This window comes from Rhodofomes roseus, assembly GCF_022264815.1.
Source record: "Rhodofomes roseus strain CIRM-BRFM 1785 chromosome Unknown C8Q71scaffold_6, whole genome shotgun sequence".
NCBI classification, from domain to species: domain Eukaryota; kingdom Fungi; phylum Basidiomycota; class Agaricomycetes; order Polyporales; family Fomitopsidaceae; genus Rhodofomes; species Rhodofomes roseus.
In genome coordinates, this window is record NW_025952962.1 from 1,351,086 (window position 1) to 1,367,950 (window position 16,865).

General features: G+C 55.6%; 7 protein-coding genes across 7 annotated transcripts; 1 reads left to right on the forward strand and 6 right to left on the reverse strand.

Moving 5' to 3' along the window:
- Positions 1-3,985: 3,985 nt before the first annotated feature.
- C8Q71DRAFT_856043 (uncharacterized protein) lies at positions 3,986-4,654 on the reverse strand (the record flags this gene model as incomplete). The annotated part of the gene is made up of 4 exons (XM_047927249.1): positions 3,986-4,106; positions 4,164-4,293; positions 4,356-4,539; positions 4,601-4,654. The coding sequence occupies 4 exons, from the start codon at positions 4,652-4,654 to the stop codon at positions 3,986-3,988; spliced, it is 489 nt and encodes a 162-aa protein (XP_047781183.1).
- An 846-nt stretch (positions 4,655-5,500) lies between these two features.
- On the reverse strand, positions 5,501-6,563 carry C8Q71DRAFT_831906 (uncharacterized protein). The gene is made up of 2 exons (XM_047926380.1): positions 5,627-6,563; positions 5,501-5,574 (listed from the first exon to the last, which is right to left on the reverse strand). Exon 1 carries the CDS (start codon positions 6,460-6,462, stop codon positions 5,647-5,649), a length of 816 nt encoding a protein of 271 aa, XP_047781184.1. The 5' UTR covers positions 6,463-6,563; the 3' UTR covers positions 5,501-5,574; positions 5,627-5,646.
- An 85-nt stretch (positions 6,564-6,648) lies between these two features.
- C8Q71DRAFT_511742 (UPF0041-domain-containing protein) lies at positions 6,649-7,491 on the forward strand. Its single transcript, XM_047919053.1, has 4 exons — positions 6,649-6,818; positions 6,917-7,027; positions 7,166-7,239; positions 7,299-7,491. Exons 1-4 carry the CDS (start codon positions 6,755-6,757, stop codon positions 7,350-7,352), a joined length of 303 nt encoding a protein of 100 aa, XP_047781185.1. The 5' UTR covers positions 6,649-6,754; the 3' UTR covers positions 7,353-7,491.
- Positions 7,492-7,691: 200 nt separating this feature from the next.
- On the reverse strand, positions 7,692-8,299 carry C8Q71DRAFT_511747 (uncharacterized protein). Its single transcript, XM_047919054.1, has one exon. The coding sequence runs from the start codon at positions 8,231-8,233 to the stop codon at positions 7,922-7,924; it is 312 nt and encodes a 103-aa protein (XP_047781186.1). The 5' UTR covers positions 8,234-8,299; the 3' UTR covers positions 7,692-7,921.
- A 680-nt stretch (positions 8,300-8,979) lies between these two features.
- C8Q71DRAFT_511750 (uncharacterized protein) lies at positions 8,980-9,930 on the reverse strand. Its single transcript, XM_047919055.1, has 3 exons — positions 9,556-9,930; positions 9,402-9,494; positions 8,980-9,336 (listed from the first exon to the last, which is right to left on the reverse strand). The coding sequence occupies exons 1-3, from the start codon at positions 9,556-9,558 to the stop codon at positions 8,992-8,994; spliced, it is 441 nt and encodes a 146-aa protein (XP_047781187.1). The 5' UTR covers positions 9,559-9,930; the 3' UTR covers positions 8,980-8,991.
- Positions 9,931-9,987: 57 nt separating this feature from the next.
- Positions 9,988-12,300, reverse strand: C8Q71DRAFT_749499 (uncharacterized protein). The gene is made up of 4 exons (XM_047923204.1): positions 10,775-12,300; positions 10,692-10,724; positions 10,513-10,643; positions 9,988-10,452 (listed from the first exon to the last, which is right to left on the reverse strand). The coding sequence occupies exons 1-4, from the start codon at positions 12,107-12,109 to the stop codon at positions 10,326-10,328; spliced, it is 1,626 nt and encodes a 541-aa protein (XP_047781188.1). The 5' UTR covers positions 12,110-12,300; the 3' UTR covers positions 9,988-10,325.
- Positions 12,301-15,217: 2,917 nt separating this feature from the next.
- C8Q71DRAFT_511952 (uncharacterized protein) lies at positions 15,218-16,767 on the reverse strand. The gene is made up of 6 exons (XM_047919057.1): positions 16,599-16,767; positions 16,433-16,528; positions 16,238-16,352; positions 15,520-16,180; positions 15,324-15,439; positions 15,218-15,271 (listed from the first exon to the last, which is right to left on the reverse strand). The coding sequence occupies exons 2-5, from the start codon at positions 16,521-16,523 to the stop codon at positions 15,374-15,376; spliced, it is 933 nt and encodes a 310-aa protein (XP_047781189.1). The 5' UTR covers positions 16,524-16,528; positions 16,599-16,767; the 3' UTR covers positions 15,218-15,271; positions 15,324-15,373.
- Positions 16,768-16,865: the final 98 nt, after the last annotated feature.

The window sequence follows — 16,865 nt, forward strand, 5'->3', positions numbered from 1 at the left end:
TGTAAATATTAGAGCAGTATGGAATTTTTCCGTGATTAAACCTGAGAGTTTGTGTCAGCTGCAAGAAGCTCGTTCATTATCGTGTTTGGTAGGGTGCGATGGCTATGATACTTCTTCGATGCCCATGCGGCTTGTGCGCCGTTAAGGCCCTTGTGGTACGCGTCCATAAAGCGGCGGGAGCGCGTGGCATATCTGGCATCGGAGATCAGCTTCTGATCATGATTGTGTCGTGCACAGACTCACCGCCGCATGGCCACCAACGGAACACTTTCGAGCGCGTTCAAGACGTTGTTTCGAAGGTCTTCTTCCTTGGACGATGGGGGATTCAGCCGGTAAGTTCGCTTTGAGTGTCCCCAGCACTGCTCTATGAAATTGAGCTCGCAGTGGAATTTGGGAAGGAAGAGAACATCGACGCCGCGAGCTCTGCAGGCCGTCTCGACTAGGCTTGGGACTGCCTTGAAATCTGGTTCCTCGAAGAGCATACGACGACAGCAGCAATCTCTCGCTCCAGGCATGCATTTAAACCCTTTGCACTCGGCGCGCTTCTTTGACATATTCCTGTAGCCTCGCTCTTCAAGGATCTGTGCCATACCCTTGAAAACCCCGGCATGCGCGTGCCCCTCCGGAAAATAGAATGATTGTGAGACGGCGGTAGTGCTCCCCTTTGGCGTGAAAACCCCTGGAGCCATCTGGATGACCGTCTTTGCAGGTTTCCCATCGGTGCCGTAAATGATCTTGCCAGTCGCATCGCGCGCGCTGACCTCCACTCCCCAGTTCTTCCCATTCTTCGGCACGTTCTTGGGCATCTTGCGTGCGGATGGTGCGTCCTCGGCCCGCTTGACGTGTGTGCGCGCGTTATCGAAGACGAGAACGTGGTTATCATGTGGGTAATGCTTCTGCAGGATGTCGATTGCCTTATCAGCCTGCGCCTGGATCTCCTCGTTCGTGAAGTATCCGTCCCGCCCTGACCCCGGCTTGAAGAAGACCCGTGCCTCCTCTGGGTTGCCCGCCGAGTGATTGGGTGCACGTAGCCAACCGTAGTCCGCCGAGACAAAATCAGCGACCATGAGGGACGCTCCTTCGCCTTTCTGGTAAGGTTTTGCCTTTTCCGTCTTGTGAACCCAACGCCTCTTTCGACGGTCATGTGCATAGAAGACTGACTCATCATGGAACCAGACAACAGTGCGGCGGTTCTGTGGCAGCGGCCCCCTGTCTTCCTCGCCGGCAGGATGCCAGTTACGCAAATGCGGCTCGAGCTCCTTCCATCGTGGCAGGAAGGTCTCCTGTCGGTAAGCAACCACATCCTCCCTCTCATGCCCATCGGAATATTGACCCTTAGGTGTCAGCGTCCAGCGGTACCCAAGCCGTTTCATCCATCGCTGTGCCGTCGCCAGCGATATCGTCTTCTTCGTCTTCCATCGCTCCTTGACGTCTGCACGATCCAGGTAACGCACGAGATCCTCCGCCTTGACATATTCCCCGATCCCTTGGAGATGCAGGAAGACCTCCTGACGGAAATCTTCATCGTCCAACTGACTCCGCGCCCAGGTCCCATAAAGGTTGCGCGGGAGATTGTTACGGTCACGGATGTAGGCCTGGGTCCGTCTGCGCACACAGCGGGCATGCCATGGTCCCAGACCTTCAGCCTTTGCAACTTGAAGTGAAGCAACGATCCAGTGAGTTTGACCTGTCTGTTTGCCATGCTGTGATTGTGCTGATGATGCCGCGTCCGTATAGATGCACAGAAGCCGGCGCATGCCTTCGAGGCGTTCTCGCAAGATGCGGTCAAGGTTCGCATCTTTGTAGCCATAGCCATTGCGCGGGGGGCGTAGCAAGACTGTGATATCGGCAAGCGCAGCCTTCGCGGCGTCCAGAGATGGAGCCTGGCGCGCCTTTGAATCAGAATCTGGAATAGGGAATTCCGGGCTTTGTGTCTGGGTGCCGGTAGCATGGATCGGAGGGTCACTGGGATCCGGATCGATGTCAGATTCCGCTTCTTCGTCTGCTCGCCTCTCATCCTCCGCGCAAAGCTCCACGTCGTCATCCAGATCAAACTCTGACTCCGAGTCCGAGTCTGAGGTACGCATAGAATCCGGGATGCTAACCAGATCAGGTTCTGGGTATTCCGGGTATGCCAGGCCATGATCATCGAAGCTCCAGCCCCGGAATTCTTCGAAATCAAGACACATGGGAGAAGGTGATCCAAGTCTCGGACTCTCAACAAGGTCATGAGACACAGCGAGACCATCCGGAGAGCCCTCAGATGCAACTGCCATTGACGCTGTAGCTGCACCAGGTGAGTTTGATGTGCTCGCCACTGCATGACCGGTGTCACAGTTGTCTGGGTGCGGGAAGAAGAGTGCTGCAGTCGCCTTCCACAGCGCAACACCGGGATTTGGGTCTAATGCGGAAATGTCTGCACCGTCAAAACCTGGGATGTCTGACGGAACATCGCGAGGTTGTTGAGCCGCGCTCTCCAAGTCGAGGTCAGACCCTGGGCTGTGACGAGTCGCCGGGGTCGGGGGATTGCCGGATACACTGGACTCGGACGCGGACTGTAGTTCAGGGGACTGACTGAGACGTCTACGGATTTGCTGACATATAGATCGCATCCCAGTGACTACGTTCACCCCGCGCGATGCCGATTGAGAGACCGCATGCTCTGTGATAGCAGCAGCCTACTCATTGTGTCAGTCAGTCACTATATGACTGACAGATATTCGTGCACTCACATTCTCTTTCGGCCCATCCTCTGACTGATTCCTCTCCTTCTTAGGCTTCTTCCTCGCAATTCCAAGATTCGCAAATCGCCAGGAGTTCTTGCGTTTGGGCATTAGGCAGGAGAGTGCAATTGTAGCAACAGGTCTCTACTGGTACGCGGTGGGCGCTTAGCCACCGGATATGTTCTGGAGTACAGAAATTCATACTACATCGCCATTTCGCTACGCGTGCAGATTCTGCGAACTATCCCAACACCAGAGACATCAAATAAAGATTAAATCGTTACTCTTTTCACGGTACAGTGCGAGTATGAGATGTAGTATAATATTTCGACTTAATGACCATATTGTGTCACACTTTGTAACGCTCGGCCATTCCCGTTGGATGGATCTGAGCGAGGCCAACCTTACATATTGTTGCGTGGCTCCTGGGTTCCGACGATGCTGAATGGTGGAGTGGTAGCGAAGACGCAGACCAAGCGGGTGCATGGCGGTTGCATGGCGGCCGCAACAGAGTTGCATAGCAGAATTTAGAAAGCGCACCAACGCTGCCACCGGCAAGCGCTCGCCGATGGTATTCTCTGTGGTGGAGACATCGTGTCTCCTCGTACCTCGGGTACATACTTATTACAACTTCAGTACAGCAATATCGTTCTGCACTGTCTTACAACCAAAGCACACACTGAACATAAAGCACTGGATGATGGATTGCATTGTACAAACGAAGCAGACGCGGAACATATCTCTAGTAACAGACATTGGGGACAGCCAGAGCAATTTGTGTGTAATGTACGAAGTACGGTCCTTTTGAACAGCAAGATGGTCGATGAAGGCTCCCAATAGAACAACAACAGTAACAGAACGTCGAAAGGATAAATACGAGATTGATGAATGCGAGGCGGACGAGTCGAGGGGAATGGGTGGGGAGGCCTTTTGCGACGGTTTTGACGATAACAACGCCTTGAGGTCGAATGTTGCACCGGGCGACCGGCGCAACAACCGCTTACCTGAGAACACAGCATAGACACAGCATAGGTAGGATAATGAAGATTGTCGCCTATGAAATCGAAGCAACGATGAGAAGGCGACTAGCAGGCGCTGACGAGATGACGATGTCGAAGGTCGAGAAGGGGGTTCACGAGGTCGGTCAGATGAGGGAGAGGGGGGAAGGCGTCTCGACTTGATGACGTGATGCTGATGACGGCGGCAGTGGGAAGGGATGGTGATTTGAGGAACGTCAGATAAGTCGACTAGTCCACGTTGTGTTAGTCGGTGTGGACCATTTCAATCGCACCACATTGCTCGCAGTGCGCCCACATGGTCCTTTGGCCGTTGAGTCCAGGTGAACAGGCAACACGAAGCTTCGGGATCTGAGAGCATTTTTGACTGGAAGAAACAACAGCGGTTAGACCACCGTAAGGTATAAAAGCGTGATTGTCATACCCATGATGCGTGAAGGAAGGGTTCTTGGGCTGAAGAAGACCAACGGATCCAGACGCTTCGGAGACGGGAGAGTCGAAGCTGTTGAAGCCGTTGTCGTCGGCTGGGTAGAGGTCGAAAGACGGGTAAGCAGCTGCTCGACAACGGAACACAATGGTTTGCAGACGCGCATACGCTATACAAACCAATACTCACGGGAGATGCGCGGAGAGTCACCGGCAGTCGAGGATGAGTAGCTGGCATCAGAAGGGAGACGTGTGTGGAAGGGCTGCATAGGGATGAGGAGGGGCTCAAGTTGATACACGGACGCGTCGGTCATGGCCACATCGTTGTCGGGCTCAGAGTTGGGGAAAGGGATGAGCTTTTGCTGCTTAGCCCGCTATATGCGTGGCAAACGACGCGTGAATGACGCGCTGCGATAGAGGTACGAAGGTACCTACAACGGGGGCCTGGACGGTCTCGTCGTCGAAGTCCATCTTCCTCTTGAGAGCCATGGCGTATGACGGTAGAGGGGATAGGGGTGGGGCAGCAATGAGAGGGACTGGCAGTCGAGACGGGTGAGCGTCAGGAGAGAGGTGTGAGAGCTGTACCACCGGACAAGCCAGGATCATATACACTCGATGTTTGTCCCTGTTTGCCATTCGTTAAAGCGGAAAGCGGTCTTGCCAAAACCAGGCCCGCAATTTATCGGGGGTTTCGGCAGGCGGTGCCAGGGCCACTGATTGGCTGGAGGGGCGCTGACACCCCAGATCTGTTGGTCGCGGAGTTCGCACGATCGGATGTTTTGTCACTGTTTTGTCACTCCCCTGCGGCCGTGACACGGCGTGAGGGTTCCCCGTCACACCGGATAGAGTTGGCTGGGTCGTCGAGAAGAGGCTGGTGGGTTTTTGTCCTGCATCGCGAAGACTGTCGTTGTGATTCGTTAAAACGCCCTATCGCTCGCGCCGCTGCGTGGGGAAACCTTTATAGGGTAGCCGCCACGGCCGGTTCCTTTGCGGAGTCGTGCTCGGGGGATCGACATTCCCTAAATGATGCACGTCGTAGTACGAGTTCAGAGTCTACGCGGGTTCAAAGAGCCGGATCAAATACCGGTCCTTTGGAGTCAGAGATGAACGTAAGGCAACGTACCTCGTAAATACTGCTCATGATCAGGCGGCGCTGAGTTTGTACGCACTCGACGGCGGTTAGTTGGTCTTACCCTGACATATATGGCAGGCGAATCCGCGGTCCAGGTGGACGAGTGGAACGAGCGTCCCCTGTGAACTTGATGCATGTGGCAGTGTCTATGACGCTCGAGCTGATTCGACCAGGTAGCGCATGACTCGCGCCTCACTGAAGACAGCGGTACAAGCATGTCATGATGCGGCCTATGCCACACTGTATATCAAGAGTACGAATACATGGTACACATAACCTATTGTCATAGTCGTCAGCAGCGGTCGGCACGTTGTGCAGTAGATGCTCACCAATATAAGTATACCGACGACTAATTCGAGCTAGACTTAGACTGTGCCTTCGTCTTCGCGTTCCGGGGAGGCTGCTGCCGCCGCCCCTCCGATCCAGCATCCCTCTCGCCTTCCGCGTCGGCATCCGGGTCCTGCAGTGCGCTATCCACGACGTTCTTGGCCGCCTCCCACCAGCCACCGTCTCGTATTACGCGCCCTGCTGCGCCGAAAATCTGACCCATTATCTGCTGCACACCCGATCCCCCGTCGCCCGCCTGGTTCTGCGCATTGTCGTTATACTGCCATTCTTGATGCCGGTCCCATGACTCCCATGCCTTTGGCCGCGGCGCCTTCCTCCTTTGAGTACGGGACCTGGTAGATGTGCGACTCGTGCGCGCACCCCCGGCGACGTTCCGATCTTGTCCATTGAGCATATCGAGGATCATGCCACCGAAGGTTGGCACGATCCCGCGGAATTGCCCATCTACGCCGTTTCCCCCGTTCGCGTTCGCATTGCCCATGAAGTATCCTGCGCCGGCGGCAAGTACGGAGAGGAGGGTCCCCCATTTGACGAACGCGAACGTGGTGCGTATCATCCACCCCGTCGTGCGGTAGAAGCTCACGAGCGCGAGGTACGCCCCGAGGACGGTAATGAGGGGCGGAAGGATGGTTTGTGCATCCCATGATGTGGGGTTGGACAATGCAAGTGCCTTGAGCAGGTGGAAGAGTGACGTGCAGAAGGTTATTGAGTAGGATAGGAGAGAGAGGACGGCGTCGTATACACTCGGCGGAAGGGCGGACGAGAGATGGTTCAAAAGGGGGTCCAGAAAGCCAGGGATGTTATCTGGGGCATCCATGGCTGCCTCACAGCTCAAATGACGCGTATGTGGTTGCGAGACCGAGTGTGGTTGAACAGATTGAAGGGGATGGGCGAAGGGGCAGCCACAACGACTAGGACACGATGTGGGAAGCGCTGGTCCCGATCGTGTACGTGTAGAAGACATCACGTGTATCAACCACACCGACATCCGGGAAAGGAAAGTGTCGATTCTCAGCGGACCCACGCATCGGACGGCCTGACTAACATCGGCCCACATCGAGCTCATCCTCCCCTCCATCCTCCTCACAGCCCCTCTACACACCGTCACCATGTCGGGAGCAGCAGCATCGGCAGGCGCGTCAAAATTCTCCTCGTTCATGAACCACCCCGCAGGTGCGTCCAGCAAGCGACTCGGCACGATCCGCGCTGACCCAGACCGCCCACCTACCCCGCGAACGACTCTACATGATGCCTCGCTTGCATTACACCAGGCCCGAAGACTGTGTTCTTCTGGGCGCCGGTCATGAAGTGGTGCCTCGTCGCTGCCGGTGTCAAGGATCTCTCCCGGCCCGCTGAGAAACTGAGTGTGTCGCAGAACCTCGGTGCGTAGTAGTACCGCTCGGGTCGTATACCGGGAGAGCTCACATTGCCACTCGGTACTTCGCGACTCCTTTCGCATTTCCCTTGCTCCATAATACTTGTTCCGTGGTCTTTGGCTGTACCGGCCCAACGCTACATAGCTCTAACGGCGACTGGTTTCATCTGGGTGCGCTACTCCTTCGTCATCACGCCCGTCAACTACAGTCTGGCAGCGGTAAGTTTCAGCTACGACCTCGCAGCAACTACAACCCTTTGTTCACGAGTGTCATCCAGGTCAACGCGTTCGTAGGGTCGACAGGTCTAGGCCAGCTGGCGCGCGTTTGGTAGTACGTACAATCCCGCCCCCACACTCCCGCTTGGCTCTTATCCTGGCACGTGTACGACAGCTACCAGAGGACGGGCTTGGATCCTGTGATGGAGAAGTTCGGCGCGGCGCCTGTCGCCGAACTCACCACAGAGAAGACGAGCCCCACCGCACACGCCGCATAGACCTGGACAGGGTGCCATACGCTAGTGTCGCGCTATTCTCGTAGCTCTCTAATATGCCGTGTATCTACGTCGTAGGTTATTGGATTTCTTGTTTTTCTTTTGTCACCCCTTCGTGATGGGAAGCGCACGACGCCATTGTCTAAACCGGTGCCAGCAAGATCGTCTCGGATATGTACAGTGCGTCAGGTCAGTTAGCTCCCAAATGTCAATGGTATATCACTTTCATACGCTTCGGGCATCGATACAGGACAGCGATATAAGAACACTTCATGGCACAGGAAAGAGCAGACGGCTGAACCGCCGCTCGTCGTCGTCACAGTCGTCGTTGGAGGCGAAGCTGCGAAGTCGTGGCGTTAGTCTCCCTGCAGACGCCATGCTACCCAAGCAAAGTCCTTACCGTCCAGTCTTCATGGGGTTGGCGCAAATAGCGCGACAGTCGCGCATGTTGCGGCGCAGGTACCGAGGGCGGCGTTACAACCCAGGATGACGGCGGGCACCGCCGGGGCCGCAATAACGGTTCCGAATGTGAACCCGGCGGCAGCGTAGCATGCCACAACGACAGTGTTACATCCTGTAGACAGCGACGGCGAATTACCGATGGTGTAGGTACGGTTCATGCCGATCATGATACGCCTCACCTGTCTGGCAGAGTCCGTAGGCGATGGGGCCCGCAGAGGCCGGCGTTGCCACCGCAAGAGCGAGAGATGCGATGAGGGCATACGGCGTCTTCATCGCGGACGATAGGATCGATGGTTTGGTGAGTGTAAGCTTGGGGGCTCGGGGTGGGGTTCTGGGGCAGGTTGAGCCTATATATACGGCAGCTGCGCATTCCCTTTTGCAGGATGGCACTCGGGAACTTACTTCGTGTTGGTATCGGCGCGGCATGTTCTTCAGAATCACAAGGTCACCCGTGCGCGTGAGTCAGGGATCTCGGATGGCCTGAGCAGGGCAAGGATGATAACGCAGAACCACTGCAGTGAGTTCGGTGTCATGATAACGCTCTGTATCATGCTGGAGTCTATATCGAGGCTGACGCCCTTATAGCTTATAGAAACATACATGCCCGAGCCGCATGCCTAGCCTTGGTCCAGACGCACAGAGACGCGGTAGGGTCCATGGCGTGGAGACAGCTCACATATCGGTGCACGTCCATCAAGACGAGTTGGATACGTGTGGTCATACAACAACCAGAAGGATTCTTCGTAGCTATAGGTATGCTGTCGATTCGAATCCTGCACCCTACCGCCCAACCCACGCCCATCAACTACCGCTCCCCGCACGACTGTGGCATCACCATTGCTGGCGTAGTCATGATCGTTTGTCACGAAGCGAAGTAAGTTACAGGTGTCGGGGCATGCGGCGTTCACACTGTGAAGAGCACAGTGGAATTATCATGCATTATTCCAGTCCAATATTGGTATGTTTCAAGTCCGCAGTGTTGGGTATGTCATGAGAAGCCTCTCAGACTCAGACTGTCTTAGTAGGTCGACCCCAGGCCGCCAGTCGTAGGACCTACACCAGCACCAGTACCCATGCCGGTGCCCATACCACCTCCGGTCATGCCTCCACCTCCAATGCCGCCGCCTCCAGTCATGCCTCCACCTCCCATGCCGCCGCCTCCAGTCATGCCGCCAGTCCCTGCGCCAAGTCCCCCGCCTGAGCCACCTGCTACACCCCTTCTACGCCCAAGGCCTCCAAACAGGCCCGACCGTCTACTCGTGCCTGTTCCCGTCCCGTATCCTGCTCCCGCCCCTCCAGTTGTCCCTATTCCTGTGCCAGCGGTTGGGCTGCAGAATCCGCAGCAGAGGATGCCTGTCACCAACTGTACACGGGCGGTAGACCCTACGTCAGGAAACCATTGTGTGATGAGAAGGGAATGACACGTACCCAGGCGATGCCGCCGAAGACGAGCTCGATGATGCCGACAACAACAGCGACGATGGCGTTGACGGTGCCCACCAATATGGAAATGAGGACGCCCTGTGAGCGGAATCACCAAGATCAGCTCCCCGTGCAACCCGCGAACACTCGTCACACTTACCATGATGTATCAATAGTTTGTGTGGTCGTAAGTCGTGATGTTCGTGACAGTTGTGGGTGCTCGAGTCGATCGAGGATGTGTAGTTGCTCGATCGACCTCAGAGATGGCTTCTTTTATACCCCCGCTCATGGAGCACGCACCACGGTTTTTTGCACCGAGGGGGGACTTCGCGTTGACTTCATGGTTGATGTCACCTCCGGCATAGCGATATATGTCATGGGCAACCGTGCGTACATAGTCCAACGAGTGGAGAACACGAGGCTATTGACCACGCGGGCGTACAGTCGTGGTGTCGCACAGCACCACCCATACTCCAACAGGCCCAAACTTCGCGTATACGCTCCATGCCACTGGTACATAGTAATGCCGGCTACCTATAGGCTATATGTCGAATGTTTGAGCCAGCTTCAAGGGTGGGCGTGCCAATGTTCAGAGTGCGGCAAGAAGTGATCATTATCCTACACACTACACGCGAAGCCCAGGATTACACGACGAAGACGTAGCCTCGAACTCCTCTCATACGATAAGTTAGCCTTAGTAGGACGCACTAGGACCGAGGCCATTGTTCCCAACAACAAACAATCACGAGAAAAACAGCAGCAGTCACACGCACAGAGTCCGATCCTCGATACAAAACGGAACACAAAACGAACGTGGTTGCGACGATCCAGGGACTAGTAATGTACGTACAAGATTCGATGATGATAGGTGATGAGATGCCCGATGTCGTGGCCAGCGAGGAAGTCCCTCTGCAAGGTCATCCATCGGTGTCATGGTAGCCTTCCGGCGACGCGGTCCTGGATGATTCGCGCGATGAGGGGTGCGTAGACTGGGATCTGGGTGCCCTGGAAGCCCTCAGGATAGTTCGGCCATAGTTGATCGGGGTATGTATGATAGCTAGAACGTGGACCATGTCGGCTCTTGAGTGGTAGCATACGACAATAGTGAGGGACTCACGTGTCATTCCAAATGGCGAAGTGCTTCATGCCTAGAGCGTGTGCCGTCCATTTGTAGTCGTTCGCGTAGCCTTCGGGATAGAAGATCTCGATGACGGTCGAGATGGGAGTAACGGGCATCATGATAAGATGCTAGCATGGTGTCAGCACCGAGGTCCAGTCGAAGAGATTGATACTTACTGTAAGCCCATTGCCGTGCACACCGAGCAGAACCTGAGGATATTTTTAGACCACAAAGTACGCATGGATGCGCTCGGACATACCGTGGTGCGCGCAACCAGCTTCAGCTGCTCGTCATGAGTGAGATGCTCCGCCTGGACGATGTTAAGCTCCCAACTGTGTGCCGCACACATCGCCGTCAAGGCCTGCACCAACGCTTGGTGGTCCTCGTCGATGAGGTGCCTCCGGGCACCCTGCCGGTTGATGTAGGTAATCACGATCGGCTGCGGCTTGCTCAGGGACGTCGAGCCAGCCCAATCGACCTCGGCCCCATCCTTCCGCGCCGCGACCGCGTCCGCCTTCACACCGATCTCGAGCGTCTCCTGGTCCACTCCCGCGAAGCGCAGGACCGCCTGCCTCAGCGGCTCCCACCACCACTTCGAGAGCGTGCCCCGCTTCTCCATGTGCTCGACAGCCTCGCTCGCAATGCGCTGATTCCGACTGCCACACGACTCGCCCCGGAAGGCGGCAGAGCGGTCGGTCAGCATGAGCGTGTCGAAGTGCCATGCCCGCTCCGGGATGCCGTGCGTCGCTGTCGCGGCGATGCGGTCCTTCCAGTCAGTCTCGACTTCGACTGTGATGGAGGGGAAGGCGGCGCGCAGGAAGTACGAGTTGAAGCCAGGCCTATCTCGCCAGCCGGTTGCCTCAGCGTGCGAGAAGATCATACGGTCAATGTGCGGGGCTGCCTCTACGCTGGGAGCAGAAGCGTCTACTTGTATGTTGTACGTGCCGAGCCAGAACGGCCAGACGCCCAGCATCAGTTCGGCGCAGAAGTGGTAATAGTGATCGAGGAATTGCGGGGGTTCATTGACGAGAACAGTGTTCCCACCGACGGACCAAACGCGATTCCGATCCGCTTTGTCGGAGTTGCCGCCCCAGCGTCGCCGTGCCTCAGCGGGCGTGAGGAAGTCCATGTCGCGTGCTGTCGGCTCGCGCGCTGCGATGTTTTCGGGCGTGTTCTCGGCGGCAAGGCCGGTGGAGGTCATCATGCGGGTGTGAGGGAAAGAAGAGGCGGGCTCGGACGAAACGATGTACAGTGTCCCGTTCGCCATGTAGATATTCTGGAAGACGGTCCACCCAGGGGCGTGTGAGAGGATAGTTGTCTCTGGCAGCTGGAAAGACACGTCGACCGTGTCCTTGCCGGGGTCGAGTACCTTCTGTACATCGCGTTCCCTCGAGGTCTCGCGGTCTTCAGCGGGGGGTGCGACGACTGTGTTGTTGATATCCTCGACAAAGTGTGAGCTGACCTCAGTCTTGACGATGATAGATCCTGTGGGTTCGTTGAAGCCCATGAAGACTGATGCGAGATGCATTGAGGTAGCACCGAGGAGGATGAGGACAACGTCCCGGAGGGAGCGAGTGCGAGGCAGACCACCCATGATCGTGAAGACGAGCCAGGGACGGGGATTATGAGGCGAGAGGGGACGGCGGCATGAATGAAGGACGGCCAGCGAGGGTGGTGGACGTATATAGCGCGCGCGAAACGACCTTGACTTTCGCGAGCACCTGCCGAATCGGGTTAGCCTTGCCTCATTTCTCCGGGTTCAGCTGATCGCGATCCTATCTCAGATTTGGTCCCCAGATGGCGCCGGAGTCCCGATCTCGAGGCGGAGAACAAACTCCGGGTCTTGGGAATTAGGTCGCCGCGCAGAACACAGCACCGACGCCACCATGACGGCACCGTAGAATTCGTCGAGCGTGCTCGATGCACACACGCACCTGGCAAATTGCAGGACGAGCGGGCTCCCCTTGCCGTCGAGATACGTATCGCGGTCCCACTCAGGTCATAGGTCTTCTTACATCCCTAAAGAGACCCTATTGAGCCTCCTAAACTGCCTTAGGAAAGGACGAGACCTGGACGAGACCTCGGTCTGCTCCTAGCGCGATCCTCGTGTTGTGGCGGAAGATAGCGCCGCGAAACGGTCGTCTATTGGACGGGCGATCCGCTGGAGTCCGCATGCGTGTCACATCGACGCGCCTTCCTTCCTTTTTGGGCGGCCCGTCGCCGCTTGCCATCCGGCGCAGTGGCGGAACCGCAGTAAGCAGCGTACCCGACGACCTCACCAAGGCGACCTCCGGTGAGGCGGGGCGTAACACGCCGGCAAAATGAATTCTTGATGCATCTCTGCTTCCTCGAAGATGCGCTGCCAGCTGTTGACCTCCGAGTCCGTCATCGCCGCCTGGTTACTAAGCGGCCTCTGGTTGCCTCACGCCAGGCATGAGGCTGTCTGCGGGGGCGCTGAACGGTGGAAGACCATGGCCGCGTGTCAATTGTCCTCCACTGCCAGGCCGCAACAACGGAAAGGAGTTCGAACAAGTCTGAGCTTGGCATCTGTCAATTGCCATTCAGTATTCAACTCGAAATGCCGCCAAGGCTGGCGGCGCTAACCTTGCTCGCGCAAGTTTTCGAGCTGATGAACGTTGTGTGATTGCATTCATTGTGCCATCGCATACCAGGGAGAACGTGGTACGAAAGCAACATTTTCGACAGGGGGAAAGCGAAATTCGTAGTACTGTATGGTACGCTGTTGCCAAGGCCCGATCTGCTCACGTAAGCTAGTCTGGCCGAAAGTCTTGTTCCGATTCGTGCCTCCCCTCATTAATTTCATGTTCTACTTACTACAGAATAATCCTGATCTGTATTGCAGTGATATAGTATGTGGCTTTTGCATACATTGTGGGGAGTCCATATCTCAAATTTGAGCCGGAACTCGGTAAGCGCCGTCGGGTAACGGTCACACTTGGCGGGGGACGACGTATTCATTAATTCATTGCGCACCGGGGCGATTGAGCGCGATGCTTCAAACGTATTTGGCTTGACTCGCAGAAACACTGTTTAGAAATGCACATCGCTGTACAGTACCTACTTATGTGCGACCGATGCCCGCCGCCTGTCCAATTTAGGCAGGTGCGACCGTGAGTCTAGGGCGCTTACAGAATTCCAACATGCCGAGACAGACAATCCACAGAACACCCAAAATCCATCGGAAAGCCGATGATACACTAAAGTCTTTTCATTTGTGTTAGAGTACATGGGGGATAAGCTAATTTAAGGGAGAGCACAGACGAGGCAATGCAACAAGTACTCTGCCAGAACGGCTTACGTAAGCAGATCGGGCCTCGGCAGCAGCCGTACCATGGCCGTATTACTTACTGATTTTGAACTGTGGCCTTCCGGCCGACCTTAGTACAGTGTAGCATATCGGCATGTCAATATCGTACATCACTCAGTCGGCACAGTACTGTAGTGGGAACGGCTGAAGCATTACTTGGCTACCGGTTTACCTTTTCTGTCATCACCGTGACATGCACCTGTGAACACAATAAACGGATCTGTCCAGGATCTGCGCGACCTCGATGCCGGCGGGAGGGCTGTGCGTGATCGCTGCTACAATGCCCCAGGTGAGGAGCTCAAGACCCGCTAACATGAATCTCATGACCGTTGACTTCCACATTGAGGCAGAAACCAAACAGCGACAAGCTCGGATGAAAAGCGGAAGCAACAATTTCGACCTGGGAGAGCCTTGCTCTAGCGAGCAAGGGATAACTCATCTACACGGCACCCTGTCCGATGACCGGAGTGAAAACTTGGCAAAAACGTAGGAGGTTCGTTGAGCGGCCCCTCGAGAACGTCAATGATCGGGACCTGGTCTCTGGAAGGATCGATACTACCAGTAGCATCATGCACCCTCGGTGCCTGAGGCCTGAGGCCTGAAGCTTGAAGGACATCTGGGACATATGCAACTCGCTTGGCTGCAGACGTATATCTCTCGGCGTCAGAACAAAGTGCGCAAATCGCGCCGCGTACGACGAGGCTACAGAAAATGAGGTGAACAGCAGTATGTATGGCAGCTTGTGTGCGCACTCACAGGACTCGATACACTAACACCGGCGAGTGTACAAGATCAGAACAGTCAGCCTGACGTGTCCGGCGCATGCTCAGCGTCGTCCTCTCGCTGCACCTCTACTCCAGTTTTGGGCTTCTGGTGTTGTGTCGCTTCATGGATTTCATCCATGTTGCTCCTCCAGTTGTCGTGCTCTTCGAAACCATATACGATACTTTGAAAGAAGGGTACTCAGCTTGTCTTTGTCACTGCAGCGGACCAATTGTACCACGTACGTCAATATGCCCCGTCCATTACAGCGCGGCATCTTCCGTCTAATGAGCTTGTCACACCGGTTGCGCCGCTCTCGCAATGATGACTCTGAACCAAACATTTCTCCAGGCCGGGCCCAGACATTGCCAGAATTTTGGAAGGCTAGGCATATACCACCCGGTGTGATATCGGCGAAGCACTCTGCTTGCAATATGTCGTCCAATCGCACCAAGATACCGTCTTCGTCCATCATCGTTACTGCCCGATTCAAGTCGTTGGCTGCATGATCTCGACGGAAGCAAAACAAAATAGACAGGACCGCGAGATGCCTTGAAGGAATTCGAGAGACGATATGGGAAATCCAGGACCACTCAACAAAGGGGTCGAACAGGTAAATCCGCAATTGCCACAAGCTTTCATAACGTGACAGGTTGAGGTGTTGTTCTACTTATGATCATGGTCAATCAGATAACCCAGAAGCGAACGTACAACTTGCCTGTAGTGAAATCAACGGCGTCACTATCCATGGAAGACACCTTGCCGGGCTCAATGATTAGAAGACAGAGGACTTCCACCGAGGCCGCACTTGCATCCAATAAAGCCTGACTTCTCCTGCGTGCAGAGGATGAGTTCAAGGCTCCTTCCACTCCGAGATGGAGACGGCGTAGCCGGGAAGCCTGGCTGATTCGTACGAGGAGGTCTTGAATTGTGGGCGAAACCCATCGCACGTCGAGCTCCTCCAAACTTGCAGAGTTGAGCGGGAGAGAGACAGGAGAGATTGGGTGTTCCTGCGAGCACCCGACACCACGGCACCTCAAATTTCTCAGGCCAGGGAGTGCTGAGATGAGGCGGGCCAGTCGGGAAATGCTCGGCACGGTGACATTCATGATAGTTAATGTGCGGACACGGTAAAATGTGGCGAGATATCCAACGTCTTCCATCCTCATCGAGTCGACGGTCCACTCCGCGTCCTCAATGATGATCTCCGAGAGTTTCTGAAGCTTCCCGGCAAGCATGGCGGCAAACGTTCCAAGATGTTGAATCACACCCGAGATGACGACCTGTTGGACAACACCGCGGAGGCGTGGTCTCTCGCGGAGTGTCCTGGCAAGTGAGCGGACGTCGTTCCGGTCACGGAGGTAAACACGCCGATGGAGGTGGTACCAGGTGTGAAAGTACCAGTCCCTGCATACTAGTGCGCACGATTGAAGAGCTAGGAGATTTGGATTCCCAGCCAGAGATGGGTAGTAGAGACCCAGTCCCGCGGCTACGTGGTCAATGATCCGTCCGCAGACCTCGGTGGGCAACCGCGGAGCCGGATCATCCTGAGATGACGCTCCGGAGGCGGTCGTCCTACAAGTCCATGCCCCGTATCAGCATGACTCGCACACCACTTGTACTTGTACTCACGTCGAGGCATGTTCGTTCATTTCGTTGCTATTATTGATCACGCGCCGGCTAAGTGATTGCATATTTCTCTTGATCGACTTTGCGAGAATGGCGAGCTTGCGCAAGAGGGCCTCGTCTATGATGACAGAGCCTCATTAGCTCTGGAGCCTTAGACTGCCGTTTTCGAAAGACCGGCAAAATATGGTTGCAACGTACCTGATGGGCCGTGAATGCGCTGATGTTCGCGCTCTTGACGCGCGACGTCTTGCAGCTCATCCCTCTCGTCGGGGCCCTGAGGCAAGCGCATCGCTGCTATTAGGTTTGGCACAGTAGGTCATCAGCGAGGCTCGAGCAGTGACCAAACGGCGAATGCAGCTCGCACCTGTAATGATTACTATTGACTCGGATTTCCTTGCTGCACTGCCAGAAGGCACGACCGGCGGATGGAGGTGAATGAATCGAACTAGTAGATGTGACGGTAGTATATATGGGGTGAGTAGCGCTGATCGGAACGTGTAGAAGCATCGTCAGTTATGCAGACACATGAACTCAGTCGTAGCGTCTTGTTCCGAGTGGTCGCCGCCCGTGCAAGTACCGATAATCCAGGTAGTCGACATCCTGGGTGACCGAAACCCGATGGCAGGACATC